The 16,283-nt window shown below is 33.7% G+C and overlaps 2 protein-coding genes across 2 annotated transcripts; both read right to left on the minus strand.

Moving 5' to 3' along the window:
- Nucleotides 1-7,477: 7,477 nt before the first annotated feature.
- Nucleotides 7,478-15,637, minus strand: LOC123910026. The gene is made up of 12 exons (XM_045961050.1): nt 15,265-15,637; nt 14,717-14,871; nt 10,621-10,903; nt 10,304-10,531; nt 9,640-9,894; nt 8,888-9,558; nt 8,611-8,805; nt 8,408-8,512; nt 8,240-8,306; nt 8,052-8,147; nt 7,866-7,968; nt 7,478-7,738 (listed from the first exon to the last, which is right to left on the minus strand). The coding sequence occupies exons 3-11, from the start codon at nt 10,894-10,896 to the stop codon at nt 7,876-7,878; spliced, it is 1,986 nt and encodes a 661-aa protein (XP_045817006.1). The 5' UTR covers nt 10,897-10,903; nt 14,717-14,871; nt 15,265-15,637; the 3' UTR covers nt 7,478-7,738; nt 7,866-7,875.
- On the minus strand, nt 11,278-14,532 carry LOC123905176. Its single transcript, XM_045954808.1, has one exon. The coding sequence runs from the start codon at nt 14,530-14,532 to the stop codon at nt 11,278-11,280; it is 3,255 nt and encodes a 1,084-aa protein (XP_045810764.1).
- Nucleotides 15,638-16,283: the final 646 nt, after the last annotated feature.

A 16,283-nucleotide genomic window follows, 5' to 3' on the forward strand; every position in this document is an offset into this window, starting at 1 on the left:
TATTATGTATGGTTAATTATTTTAGTAGTTAGTTTTAAACTAAAATCATACCAAACCATCATCGTTGTAACCGCTGCAAGCTCTTCAATCTTCTTCGCTCTCGCTATCTTCGTTTTCCAATCGGAATCTTACAAATCGATTCTCTTGAATCGAACGAAAACGAGAACGAATTGCAATTTCTGAGATGAATCGGAATCGGAGTTTTGCAATTTATGAGATGAATTGGAATCGGAGTTCGTGAGAGAAGGTGTGAGTTAGTGAGAGAAGGTGAATAAGATGAACAGTGATCGCGGATGAACAGTGATCACGTTTTCACTGTTTCGCGTAAGAGAAGATGAACAGTGAATTTTCGTTACAATTATTCTGGAAACCATTGTGCTGGTTAAATGGTTTCAGAGAGTTAAAAAGTGAAACCATTTGTATTATAAAATGGTTTTATGTGTTTATTGAAATCAATATTGTGTTTTTATGGTTTTAAAAATCCTGGAAACCATTATGCTGATTAAATGGTTTCAGAGAGTTAAAAAGCGAAACCATTTGTATTATAAAATGGTTTTATGTGTTTATTGAAATCAATATTGTGTTTTTATGGTTTTAAAAATCCTGGAAACCATTATGCTGGTTAAATGGTTTCAGAGAGTTAAAAAGTGAAACCATTTGTATTATAAAATGGTTTTATGTGTTTATTGAAATCAATATTGTGTTTTTAATATTGAATTTATTGTATTATTGAAATAATATTCCTTCATTATTATTACTATTACTGAACCAAATTAACATCTCAAGATTCTCTAACCAATAATCACTCAACAATTATAACAACACAGACTGCGTTGTTATAATTGTTGAGTGATTATTGGTTAGAGAATCTTGAGATGTTAATTTGGTTCAGTAATAGTAATAATAATGAAGGAATATTATTTCAATAATACAATAAATTCAATATTAAAAACACAATATTGATTTCAATAAACACATAAAACCATTTTATAATACAAATGGTTTCACTTTTTAACTCTCTGAAACCATTTAACCAGCATAATGGTTTCCAGGATTTTTAAAACCATAAAAACACAATATTGATTTCAATAAACACATAAAACCATTTTATAATACAAATGGTTTCACTTTTTAACTCTCTGAAACCATTTAATCAGCATAATGGTTTCCAGGATTTTTAAAACCATAAAAACACAATATTGATTTCAATAAACACATAAAACCATTTTATAATACAAATGGTTTCACTTTTTAACTCTCTGAAACCATTTAACCAGCACAATGGTTTCCAGAATAATTGTAACGAAAATTCACTGTTCATCTTCTCTTACGCGAAACAGTGAAAACGTGATCACTGTTCATCCGCGATCACTGTTCATCTTATTCACCTTCTCTCACTAACTCACACCTTCTCTCACGAACTCCGATTCCAATTCATCTCATAAATTGCAAAACTCCGATTCCGATTCATCTCAGAAATTGCAATTCGTTCTCGTTTTCGTTCGATTCAAGAGAATCGATTTGTAAGATTCCGATTGGAAAACGAAGATAGCGAGAGCGAAGAAGATTGAAGAGCTTGCAGCGGTTACAACGATGATGGTTTGGTATGATTTTAGTTTAAAACTAACTACTAAAATAATTAACCATACATAATACTCTGAAATTTATCCCTAATCAATAAAATAAAATAAAATTCAATCAATCAAAATTAAAAGCGTGATAAAAAAATCTGAGGGGTGCGCTAGAAATCTAAAAAAAAAAAAAACCTGGGGGGGTGCGCTAGAAATTGGGGGGCTAGAAAATGGGGGGGCGCAAGTTTATCTAATAAACCTTACAATCCAAACTATCATAAAGTCGAACTAGGTACTCTTACCTCCATATCAAATATGGTGTCTTTATGATTTCTTTTATTTGAACTTTTGTGGGTAAAGAATAACTTTAATTAAAATAAATTTTCGAAAGAGTCATTGGAGATATAAACGAACTATCTTATTTGTAATCATGTTAAACATGATGTAATATAAATAGTTGTTACTATACTCCTTATCTAAGCATTTACCATTACGACTTGTTCGTATGGTCTTAATACTTTTCAAAATTATTCCTTTACTTCATTCATAAATTCTTTGAACAAATTCAAAGAATCATACTTTGTGTCAACCACACATATTCACAACTACTAAGTAAATGAAGTAAAAGAAATAAAATTATATCTAGCAAATAATTAGTTTAGTAGTTCATATACATCTCATATGTATATATTTCAAATAGATCAAATGTCACTTTGCCTTAGTTGGTAATTGACATACTGAACTATTTTCAAAAGTGGAACTCACATCCTTCAAATGATATAAATCAAATGAGTCCAAAAATTCCTATCCATGGAGTATGGAAATGTGTGTCTCACCTATTAGTACTAAACAATATTAATTGCCACTAATTTACAAGGTTCAAATCTTATTTGATCCTTATTCATCATTGTTATAGATAAGGTTATCAAGTTGATGGAACTCAATTCCATTACTCAATTAGAACAATAGAATAGAAAACATTATTTGGATAATGAAACAACACTTGTCTATTATTCAAACAAGCAGTCATTTTTCTTGTCAATACAAGGTTTAGGTCCAATGTTTCTATTATTAAATGAAACATAATAACAATTATTTGGTTCCATGTCAAACTTAACTTCTACGATCAATGAAACTATTTCATTCTAAACGTAGGTTGACTTTATCTATAGTCAAATTTTCACTTCTTTAAAACAATTTTCAATATTTCAATAAATATGAAATTAACATCTGGTATCATATACCTAAGTTAAAAAGTGGATAATTTAACTTTCTATAACAAGGTCTATGAAGAAGTCTTACTTCTTTCTTCAACTTTAACTCTTTCAAAATCATTAGTAGTTTTTCTCGTATTTGAGAGAACGATTCTCAATACATGTACCAATTCAGAAACTCCTTTCTGAACCTTCTGTCCTTCCTAAGGACATTTTACAGTAAAATATAAAATATATGCCAAATATATCTAACTACGAAAATAAGAATATTTGTATCATGATTAAAACATATTTAACTCGGCCTTTAATTAAATATGCTCCCACTATTTTACTCAAACCAAATGACCCTTCACATTTAATTCGGAAAATCCTGTTGGAAGATTTTCTAGTGGGTCGAGATCCGTATTTCACCATGTCTTGAGTCAGCTTTGGCTGATCACCCAAAACATAGCTATTTAGGTAGGAACTCCTTCCAATTGTATCTTATACAATTATCAAACATTACTTAGTTGGGTGAATAACTCCTTATTCTAATCCATCATATAGATTGTTCCCAACTCCTGCTTCTAAACTTTTATAATCGTATTATAATTAGTTTAGTTAAGTTAACCCAAAAATAGCAGTCGGATATTACAATTATCCTATCGCACCTTACTAGTATAGAAAATGCACCTCGCTTTGGCGAAACCACATAATTCGATATTAGTCTTGATGAGTGCTAAATGTTGGAAAGCTTTCAACTTAATATTTCTTTTAAGGGATTTTAATTAAATTTAATCTCACCGTATTTTGTATCTCATACAAAACATGTTTCAATTTACATGACACTCATGTAAATATATGTTTAACAATTATATAAAATATTCAAGACATATATAATTAAAACATTCATCTCATGCATCACATACATAAAATAAACTACGGTGGTATAGTTATGGCCTCCTAAAATGAAAGAATTAAATAAACTAATTTATTACAATTCTTTGACCCACGAGCATACTTCTCAAGTTACTCCGTCAGCATCCTTTTGTTTGGCTTTGTCTCCCGTCATCACGAGCAATTACAATTTACAAATTATTTAAATAAATAAAATAAAATAAATGAATTGTCACGATACGCAGGCCGTATTTTAAAATAAACCACGACACGTAGGTCGTATTTAAACCAAATAAAATAAATACCAAACACGCTAAGGCCATAACTATATACCTTTAAGAATTAATTGATTAAAATTTAATCAATTAAAAAAATAAAAATAATCAATTATAGTATTACACTATTATTATTAATCTCAAAACTTGAATACATAAAATTAATTCAAATAATTAATTTAAAACAAAATCAGATTATTGATTCAGATCAATCACTTTTAAAAATATCAAACTAATTTTATTTGATTCAAATCTCTTAATTCACAATCAAATTCTTTTGAATCAAATCTTTGACAATTCTCCAATCATCAAATATGGTAATTTATTTATTCAAAACACTTTTGAATTAAATAATTAATTTAAAACAGAATCAAATCTTTTGATTCACTATTGTTTCTAAAGTAACGATCAATTAATTGATTCAAACCTTTTAATTCTTAATTAAATATTTTGAATCAAATTTTGACAATCCAGTTATCAAATATGACGATTTATTTATTCAAAACTATTTTAAATAAGATATTTGCCAAAACAGTATTATCTTTTATAACAAACAAATTAAACAACCGATTGCAAATTGATTCATATGTCCTTTTGAAACAATTTTAAAATTCATATGTAGAATCAGGTATAAAAATTGATTTCAAATTCACTAATTCAAAATCAATATATAGTTTAAAAGAATATGTGACCATGAATTGGCAAAGTCACGCATCATGATACAGAGTATATCCTTACAAGAACAACACTTGTTTCTATAAGAACCGATTTCAAACTTTCAGAATTACTATAATTCAAAACGATGATATACTCTTTTAATTACGAATCATATTTGTGTCATCATGTTATCAAAATAAAACATCATCAAATAAACTTGTTCTTGATCAGTGATCACACAGATGCATATAAACATGAATATATCACCATATAATCATCATTATATATTAATCCGATTTAAATGTAATGATTTAATCGAAACCGATGCTCTGATACCACTGAAGGGATTTAAGAGGGGTTTTTCAAAAAAAATTAATCCTCTTAGCGGAACAATCCCGATGAACGGATCTTAATTAAATCATTAATCACAAATCAAACACAAACTTAAACACTTTAAGGATTCATGTGTTTACCTCTCGAAGGGCAGATCCTTTGAAGCAGAAATAGTTTCTAATCACGAACAAAGCAAAATAGCGATGTCTCTACTCAGTCCACACGAACAGACCTTCTCCGATGACCGGTGCTAGCCAATTCCAACAGAGATTCAGAGAGAATAGGGTTTAGAGAGCGGCGGCTAGGTTTCACCTTGTGAATTAGGTTATGCTCACAAAACTTCATCACAAGGGTTCTATTTATAGAACCACTTGTGTGGTCATCAAACCAAGCACTGCACCGTACCATACGGTGGACCACATTTCTCTATTTTCATAAATTAAATAATAAGTCATACTTAATTATTTAATTACTAATAAGTCCTACTTATTATTTTATAAATAAGTCTTACCTATTTATTTCTCTCATCTATCTGTTCTTTGTGTGTGACCCTTAAGGTTCTCGTAACGTTGGCAATAATATTAAATCACATATTTAATATTATAAACAGTGAGCGGTATCTAGCAACACATCACTGCTACCCAAGTGACGAGAATGTCATGTGATCTGACGAAACCTTTCTGTGATAACGATCGTGTGTATAATTACCCCTTTGCCCTTATGTCTATATTGAACACAAGGCATAGTATGTCACCCTTGCTAAGTTTAATATTGGGCCCATAGACATATCTCCTGTTATGTAGGAGGGACAAATTCCATCTAGGTCACTCATGTCCCTCAGCATGATTCGTGGAATACTCATCAACCAACTTTATAGTCATCCTGTTACGGATAACGTTTGAATGGCAACAAGGTAATACACTCCTACATCTAGGGTACATAGTGATTTCAGGTCGAAGGGTGGAATACACCATTATCACTATGAGAATAACTTATGACACTTTTCATAACATACTATGTAGTATTCTCATGGCGGGTCAATCCAATATAAATATTACTCCTAACATTTATATCTATGTGAAGACTTGATATCTCATATCCATGACTCGTGAGATGAGGTCATCAGTCTACTCACATAATAGTCTCTATGTTTTATCGTTATCCCACATCACAGTAAAACTTGACTATGGAGACTTTAAGAATAGTGTCCTTATGTTTAATGGAGTCTCACTATTAAGTCACACTTAATGTTCCATTAATTAGACTAGCTATTCTAGGGACTTTATTAGTTTCAAATAAACATAATAAAGAAATGCCTTATTATATATATTAAATATATAAATCAAAGTCATCATACAAAAGACGATTCTATCAAAATATATTGGCTTTTAGGGCTTACTCCAACATGCGCCACTGCGCAGTTGTAACTGCCTCTGTGCGCCAAGGCGCGAGGGCCTGCGCATGGCGCAGGTTCGTAAAATTATAAAAGAAGTGCAGGGGTTCGACTTTTTTGGATCTGAAACTCATATTTTAGCTCAATCTCGCAACTCTCTCAATTTTCTTAGCTAAAGACCACTAGTGCAGAAAGGGGATTCCACTACCGGCCAAATAGGGATTCCACTACTGGCCGCGGCCGGTAGTAAACACACTCGTCGTTGTAAGTCAATACTTTCCACGACGGGTCTTTTTATACCCGTCGTGGTATGTCAGGTTTCTACTGTATTATTAATTAAATTTATGAGGATTCCACGACGGTTTTTACAAATACCGGTAGTGGTATGTATGAGATTCCACTACGGGTATTTTCAATATCCGTAGTGGTATGTATGGTTTTCATTTTTTTTTTTTTATAGTCTGGGATTCCACTACCGGTATTTGTAAATACCGGTAGTGGTATGTATGGTTTTCATTTTTTTTTTTTTATAGTCTGGGATTCCACTACCGGTATTTGTAAATACCGGTAGTGGTATGTATGGTTTTCATTTTTTTTTTTTATAGTCTGGGATTCCACTACCGGTATTTGTAAATACCGGTAGTGGTATGTATGGTTTTCATTTTTTTTTTTTTTAGAGTCTGGGATTCCACTACCGGTATTTACAAATACCGGTAGTGGTATGTATGGTTTTCATTTTTTTTTTTTTAGAATCTGGGATTCCACTACCGGTATTTGTAAATACCGGTAGTGGTATGTTAGTTTTCACTACTGATTGTTATAAATATCAGTAGTGGTATGTTAGTTTTATTTTTTTTTTTCGTTTTTTTGTAGCATCCTGTGCCTGCATATTAGTAGTGCAGGTGTGTAGTTTTGTAACATGACCAAATTTCATCACAGACCCCAAAGAATGAGCCATTGCTGCTAGTGCTAAAGCTATATGTTAAAAATCAGTTGCACTAGCAACCAATAACCACACAACAATTGCCTTTAAATTTCCAACATCTTGATGCAAATTAGATAAGAAAGTAGCAAGATCATTTCCATCAAACAATTCATGTGCAGTTAAACTATGCTTCTCAGCAACAGCATCATAAAATTCCATCACTAGATAAACAGTCCTAAAATACCAATTCCTAAAATACCAATCCTAAAATACCAATTCCTAAAATACCAATTCTAAAATACCAATCCTTCATAAAATACCAATTCCATCACAAAAATACCAATTCTAATACCAATTCCTTCATAAAACCATCCTAAAATAGTCCAAAATAAACAGTCCAAAACAGTGAGAATGCACATCCGAGCCAAAATACCAATTCCATCACCTGATCTGCTTCCAAGACTCAAACTAAAGCTAATAACCAATTCATCACCCTGCAGAATCTCAAATTTGACAGAAACAAAGTTCAAATAAACAAGTGTAAACTAAAATTGCTGCAATGTATTGAATAGACCAATTTGCAAAAACAAAGTTCAAATAATTAACTATTCTATAACTCACCAGATAAATCTTAACCCTCCAATAACTCCAAAAAATATGTTGACCAACGTAATCGCAATTCATACATCTCCTCAGCTGTTAACTCTTTTGGGTCATTAAATACCTACAATAAGTAAATAATAATATAAAACTATTCTTGACTCGGTTATAAAAAATTATTGATGTATAAAAAATAAAAATTATTACCTCCATCCAAGAATCAGTTATCTTAGCAGTGACAATGTCCAACATATTTTTCATTACATAGTATCCACAGTCATTTGAATTATATTGTTTCCTCGCCTACAAATTATATATAGTAACATTTGATCAAAAAATACCACACTTACTTATCAAAAAAGTAAATATATATAAAGTTAGAATACCACACTTACTTGTGGATAAAGCCATACGGTATTGTTCTTTCTATTGCCATTCGCCATTTGATCAACCGTAAAAACACTAATTCATAAGAAAAAAAAGCCGCATAAAATCATATAAAATTTGTAATAATTTATGTTTATAGTATATAACCAAAACCCCTAAAGTATAAACTTAATTACCTTGAAACAATTTTCTCCATTATTGGATTAAGTTTCCAATGTAGTGAACAAATAACAACCACGGTATTTATCTTTGGACAAAGTACTATCAACTGCCAATGTCCTCTGTACGCGTGCGTGGAAGCAGTATTATATTGTTAATAACTATGAGTTATAAAAAATAAATAAGTATTAAAAAAATACACAAATTCATACAAACTTACCCATGGTTAAATGGTAATAATTGACACTCTTTCTTTTCATTTTGTAACTTATGCTGGATGTATTTCTTGCATTTACTTTGAGATATTCTCTGATCACTTTTTTTCCCAGCATCACCAACAATGTTCAGAAAAGTTGGTTCCAAAATTCCATATACATTTGTGGTGTTGTTTTCAATGCATAAACGATGAATGTACCTGAATATAATTTTAAAGTTAGGAGAGATATATAACATATTAACAGATATTGAGATAGTAGTAAATAAGAAAGTACACTTACGAGCACCAAACACTTAGAGTACTCATGTCGAGCCAAATAAAACCCACCAACAACTCTCTTATACACTTGCAAGACATGAGAAAATTAGTACACATTGAACAATGAATTAATTCTACATCCAAATGATCATCACCCCTTTTCAGAACCATCATTAACAATTTCTGAACATCGTCCATGTTATCTTGAGCCTCTGCTACCGGTGCAGGAGAACGACTTCCTTTTGCGCTTTCAGTGACAACAACCTCCTTGAGTTCATTTTGCATCTTGACCGGTGCAGGAGAACAACTCCCTTTTGCGCTTCCGGTGACAACAAGTTGTTCAGTTTGCGCTTCAGGTACCATGACTCTATTATTTGTATCAGAGGTTTGGGATAAACCCATGGACTTTAGTGTCTCCATAAGAGAATCTTGCATCATCTTACGCTCTTGCGCCAACTTTTCCTCAAACTTAGCTTCCAAATCTGCTTTAAATGCTGCTAGTTGCTCTTTGACATCTATACCTTGACTTTGACGTGAAACCTTTGATCTTCCCCAGTAAGTGGTAATGTTATGTTTTTTTCCAACACCACGAACACTACCACCATGCTCAGGTGTTCCAATGGCTTCTGTTAGGACATCGTGACGTCTCGTTGGAACAAAGTCACCCTTTTTTGAGTCTTCAACAATTTTCTCCTACAACATGCACAAACAAAGTCACAATATAGTAAATAATTGTGTTACTTGAAGCAAAAGCATGATTATAATGTTACTTACAATTTTCTCAGCAACTTTTTTTACAGGCTCGGATGTGAATTCTCCCCCTTTCTTTTGTCGTGCTCTCGTCCATGTCTCATAGCGTTCCGGTGGAGATGGATGACGATCATCATCAGTTAAGCCAGAACTATCTTTCGATAAGGACAATCTCTTTTCATTGATCATCTGCTCCTCGAGCCTCTTATACCCTCCACGGGATAATACATGTGGGTAAACATTCTTTGCATGATTCTCCCTACCCTTTTGACTTTTTTCCTATTATAAACTCAAATAATTAGTAATGTAAAAATCACATTCAGCAGTTTCAGCAGTTTCAGCAGACTTAGGCAATGTTAAAGACAGTTTCAGTCAAGTTTCAGTCAAGTTTCAGTTTCAGTCAAGTTTCAGCAGACTACCAACAATGTTAAAGACAGTTTCAGTCACAGTTTCAGCAGTTTAGGCAATGTTTTAACGCAGTTTCAGCAGAATCACAGTTTTAGGCAATGTTAAAGACAGAAACAGCAGTTTCCGCGCGGTTTTAGCGCAGTTTTAGCGCGGTTTTAGCGCAGTAGCAGCAGTCAAGACATAAAAATCACAAAATCACAAATCACAAAACACAATATTTAACACAGTAGCAGCAGTAGCAGCAGTCAACACAGTTTAATGATTTTGAAATTACACTAACCTTAAAATCAGAGGTCTGTCGATACTTCACAAACTCTTCCCATATATCTTTTTTGATGTAAGGATACTTGACGTATGGAGGAACGTCATCTGGTTTGGGGTCTGTGATATAAGTTCTAGTCAACCGTGATTTAAAATCTTTCCACCGCTCCGCCGCATAGTGAAACCATATTTTCTTAAAATGATCATTCCTTTTTGCATCATCAAACTCGGGTATAACAAAAATAGCCTAAAATATTTACATTAAAAAATTTGGTGTTAGCATAAGATGTATTTGATATGATAATAAAATATAACAAAATGTTGAATTTCAAATACCTTAATATCTGTCCACATAGCATTTTTTACTCCTTCAGGTATATGTTTCCACAACTCTTTCGCAATACTGCATCTTTCTCGAGTAAGAAGTGCTACGTAACTCTTAAAATGGGAGGCATTGTTACCATAACACTCTCCAGTTTCTAGATCAAACTGGAGAGGGATCTTTATACCCGTTTTACGAACGTTTTCAATTGCTTTCAACATAGTGGGACCTCTAACACTTTTTTTATTACGTTGACTAGTTTCAGCAGAGTTGTCGGTTGAATCAGCCATATCGTATCTGTTTACACAAAACACAAAAAAGTTATATTGTCGGTTGAATCAGATTATGCAGAAAAAATTATGCAGAAAAAAAAATTATGCAGAAAATGGTTCTAACCATTTTAAATATCAAATTATGCAGAAAAAAAAATAAGCACAAGCTCATAATTAAACATAAGTTATATTGCCCAGAATCTCAAAACAGATTTCTTAAGGTTCAAGTATTTAAACAATACAGCAGTAGCAGAAGTTTTTTTTTCAAAACATAAAAGCTAAAAACTAACAGTACATATTCAAAACATTACAGATGCATTACATAAACAGCACATCAAAACATAATCAAAATAAAAGGAGAAAAGCAATGATATGCTAGCATCTGCAGCTTTTTCTTCTCTAATCCCATATTCCTTCGTCATGATCTAAACGAATAGCTGCATGCACATCATCCTCTTCGTTTTCTTCAATGAAGGTAGGCACATCTGATGAGAAAGGAGGAATTTCGGAAATATCAAGCTCTTGATTTTCATAACTACCATGCACATTTTTTCCTTGTAGAACCACCGACCACCGTTCATTAGAAGGATCTTTGACATAAAACACTTGTTTTGCTTGGGATGCCATGATGAAAGGTTCGTCTTTATAAGCTAACTTGCAAAGATCAACTATTGTAAATCCTAATTCATCAATTCTCACACCATTGTTGATATCAATCCATTTACATTTAAATAAAGGCACTTTAAACACAACGTAATCAACCTCCCAGATCTCTTCAATCACCCCAAAGTAGGGTGTAGATGCCATAACCGGATTTTTATCTTTGGAACTAGAGAAGTGCATGGACTCTGCCACAATCATAACCCCACTATTTTGCATGGTACTGCGGTCATCCTTTGATTTTGTATAAAAGGAAGTTTTGTTAATATCATATGCACTCCAAGTCAATATGTTACATTTAGGCTCATAGGACAACCACTTTATTGTATCGGAAACACTATCATCTTGGCAGACCTTTTCTTTAAACCACTCTGAGAATTTCTTATTATGCTCTCTTAACACCCATTTTTCATTCATCTTATCGTGCATTTTCTTTATGATGCTTTTGTGAGCAGACAAGTAAGGTTGAACTTCATCAGTGTTATTCAATATATACAAATGCGCTTGAAGAATTATATCAATATGCATGCTCTTGACATTTAAACCTTGCGTGCCCACACCGTCACATCTTCCATCATGACGAGACTTGGGAACCCCTATAGCATCCACTTCTGACAAATAGTTTGAACAAAACTCAATAGCTTCTTCTGCAATGTACCTCTCAACAATCGAAGCTTCCGGACGGTGTGGGTTTTTTGTATACCCTTTTAGGATCTTCATGTATCGCTCTATTGGATACATCCACCGTAAATAAATTGGGCCACACAATCTAATCTCCCTTACTAGATGAACAATCAAATGAACCATAATGTCAAAAAATGAAGGAGGAAAATACATCTCCAATTGACACAAGATAACTGCAGCTTCGTTTTCCAACTCGTCTAACTTCAATGGATCAATTGCTTTACAACATATTGCATTGAAGAATAAGCACAACCTGCATATAGCTTTCCTAACATTATCGGGCAATATCCCACGAATAGCCACAGGTAGTAGTTGTTGCATCAAGACATGACAATCATGAGATTTTAAGCCGATTAATTTGAGATCTTTCATTGATACAAGGCTCTTGACATTTGACGAGTAACCATGTGGCACTTTGATACTTTGTAAACACTTGCAAAAACTTGTTTTCTCGTCTTTAGACAAAGTGTGACACGCGGGAGGCAAATATGTCTTGTCATTGATTTTTTGTGGTAATAACTCTTGTCGTATACCCATCAAATCCATATCAAGACGAGCATGTGCACCATCTTTTGTCTTGCCTTTAATGTCGAGAAGTGTTCCAATTACACTATCACATACATTTTTCTCCACGTGCATCACATCAATACAATGTCTTACATCAAGACTAGACCAATATGGAAGATCAAAGAACACTGACCTCTTTTTCCATATACTTTTCACAACAGGCTGCTTTTTCCTTTTGACACTTTCACTTTCGGCTTTTGGCACTTTCGCTTTTGGCACTCTCCCTTTTGGCTTTTGGCACTTTCCGAAGACAACATTAATGTCTCGTTGTCGTTCATAAACTTCCTCTCCAGTTAAGGGCGTTGGAGCAACACCATTCTCTTGGTCTCCGTCAAAAGCTTTTCGCAATCTACGATATGGATGATAACGATTTAGAAATTTTCGGTGGCCAAGATAAACAGTCTTCTTTCCATTTTTCAGTTGCTTATAACATGTTTTTTTTTCACATATGGGACACGCATTATGCCCTTTAACGGAATACCCAGACAAATTGCCGTATGCCGGAAAGTCGTTGATGGTGCAAAACAACATGGCACGCATGTTGAACTGTTCACCAGAATACGAATCAAAAACATCCACTCCTTCCTCCCACAACACTTTCAAATCATCAATTAGTGGACTTAGATAAACATCTATGTCATTTCCTGGTTGTCTTGGGCCTGAAATCATCATCGATAACATAATATATTTACGCTTCATGCACAACCAAGGAGATAGGTTGTAAATCATCAGGAGAACAGGCCATGAACTATGGTTAGTACTTTGATTACCAAACGGATTCATTCCATCAGTAGCAAGTCCAAGTCTAAGGTTTCTCGACTCTTTGCCAAAATTTGGAAACAAAGAGTCAATTTTCTTCCATTGCAAAGAATCAGCTACATGGCGAATTTGGCCATCACATTTTCTCTCTTCTGCATGCCATCTAAGATTCTTTGCGTCATTTGCATTAGCAAACAATCTCTTGAACCTTGAAATTATTGGTAGGTACCATACGACTTTCGCGGGAGGACCCGTTTTGGTCACCTCATCATCACTAGAATCACCATCTTTCTTTTTGTAGCGAGACGCCTTACATGTCGGACAATGATTATAGTTTACAAACTCTTTTCGGTATAATATACAATCATTAGGGCATGCATGTATCTTTTCATACTCCAAACCCATTGGACACAATACTTTTTTCGCCTCGTAATAACGATTTGGCATTACATTACCTTCTGGAAGCATTTGTATCAACAATTCAAGCAATTCAGTGAAACTTTTGTCGGTCCACCCATTTTTTGCTTTCAAATTAAACAATTTTAACACCGCAGACAAACGGGTAAAATTTGTGCATCCCGGATACAATGGTTCATCCTTGTCACTGCATAAAGTTTCATACACATGCGCCCTCTTAAACGAATCTTCTCCAATATCACGCATCATGTCTTCCAGTCGATCATCGATATCCACACTACCACTTTCTCTATGGGACACACTTGGCGTTGCAACTACTTCACCGTGCCATATCCATTGTGTATAATTTTGACAAATCCCGTCACAAATTAGATGATTCATGATTTCTTTCTTAGTACGTTTTGGTTCTTTATTTGCACAATTTATACACGGACATAGAAAAAGTGGAGGAAATTCAGGAGGAGGACGTTCTAGTTCAGCATTACTTTCCGCAAACTGTAGAAATTCCATCACTCCATGTCTGTACTCAGTACTTAATCGATTAGCTCTCATCCAACTACGGTCCATACCTACGTTTCGAAATTTATGCATTCTAAGTTAAAGGAATGACTAGGTTGTTACTATTGCGAAACATTCTCTCGCCCTATTTTAATAAAAATTCATAGCCTATAACAGAATGACTAGATTATGCATTCTATTTTAATAAAAATTCATAGCCTATAGCTTCTATGTTTTGAAATAGAATCGGTACCTGTAGATGAGACCGTGATTGAACCTTCTAACTTCAAACAAAGATGACAACACCAAAAAAGAGCAACACCAGCCCCTGCACAGCACAAGCAACACGCAGGAGCAGCAATCACCGCCTAACGCAGGAGCAGCAATCACCGCCTAACACAGCAACCCCTGCACAGCACAAGCATTACATATCATCTATGAAGTAAAAAATAATCAAAATAGCAGCAAAATAAATATCATAAACAGAAATGACCATATATCTTTTTACTTTTCATTAAATCTCATGCTAAAGTGACCTACACAGACCTACACAGACTTCCAAATCTCATGCAAATTTGTATTTTTATATTGACATTCTCATCATCAAGCCATCAAGCAGAAGAAGAATGAAAACCCACACAAAAAAACACAGACCCACACAGAAATGAACATCACAGACCCACGAAAACGACGTGAATGAAAACGAATGAAAACCCAAGCGAATGAAAACGAATGAACAAGAATGAAAATGAATGAAAACGAAAACGAATGAAATTTGGAGGAAGTTTGATTTATTCATACCTTTACCGAATAAAAACGAAGAAATTTGGAGGCGATTCAAGCATTCTAGGGTTTGGAGAATGAAACCGAATGAAATTGGAGAGATTGGAGAATGGAGAATGGAGAATGGAGAATGGAGAGATTGGAGAATGATTGGGAAATTGGAGTGTTTGATTTGAAGAACTTGGGACGATTTGGAAGAACTTGGGACGATTGAGAATGGAGAGTTTGCAGTGGGAGGGAGATTGAACGCGTATGAAAATTGGGAATGAAAATGACAATATGAAAAATATAATAACACTATTAGGATTCCACTACCGGTGAATCCTAGATCGGTAGTGAAAAGTGGGAATATGAAAAAAATAATAACACTATTAGGATTCCACTACCGGTGAATCCTAGATCGGTAGTGGAAGATAATTAAAACAAATTTGTACGTAATTACGACATTGCCACCGTGTCTACTTTCCACTACGGATTTAGCAAAGCCGGTAGTGAAATCCCTTGTCTCTGAACTTTCCACTACCGTTTTAAAAATATCAGTAGTGGAATCCTTTGGTCAAATGTATTTCACTACTGGTATTCACATACCGGTAGTGGTATCTCCAAACCAAAAGTCATTTTTCTACTAGTGGACCAAGAAGATGATGCAAGAATCAAGCAAGGTGTTGATGATGTGCAAGAGGAGCATGGCACATTAAGCAACAAGGTTGAGAGTTCTAGGTGAAGAGTATGGAGCAAGCACTCAAGTGATCCTTAAGCAATTGTAATCGTGTAATTCACTCTTTCAAACTTCTTTGCATGTAATGCGTTATGTTTTGTAGCTGATTACGTAATTGATTTTAATAATTGAATTGCTATGAGAATAGAATTTAGTTATGGAACTAGGAAGTTTGAGTAATTGATTGTGTTTAAGAGATTAGGCATTAATTGATTATGATATTTGAATCTTGTGTTGAAAAACCTCAATGAATCACAAATCACTTATATCGATTAAGGATTTGTGATTGATTGAGAGAATTGGATTGCAAGAGATTGAA

Source organism: Trifolium pratense, linkage group LG2, assembly GCF_020283565.1.
Source record: "Trifolium pratense cultivar HEN17-A07 linkage group LG2, ARS_RC_1.1, whole genome shotgun sequence".
Classification (NCBI taxonomy): domain Eukaryota; kingdom Viridiplantae; phylum Streptophyta; class Magnoliopsida; order Fabales; family Fabaceae; genus Trifolium; species Trifolium pratense.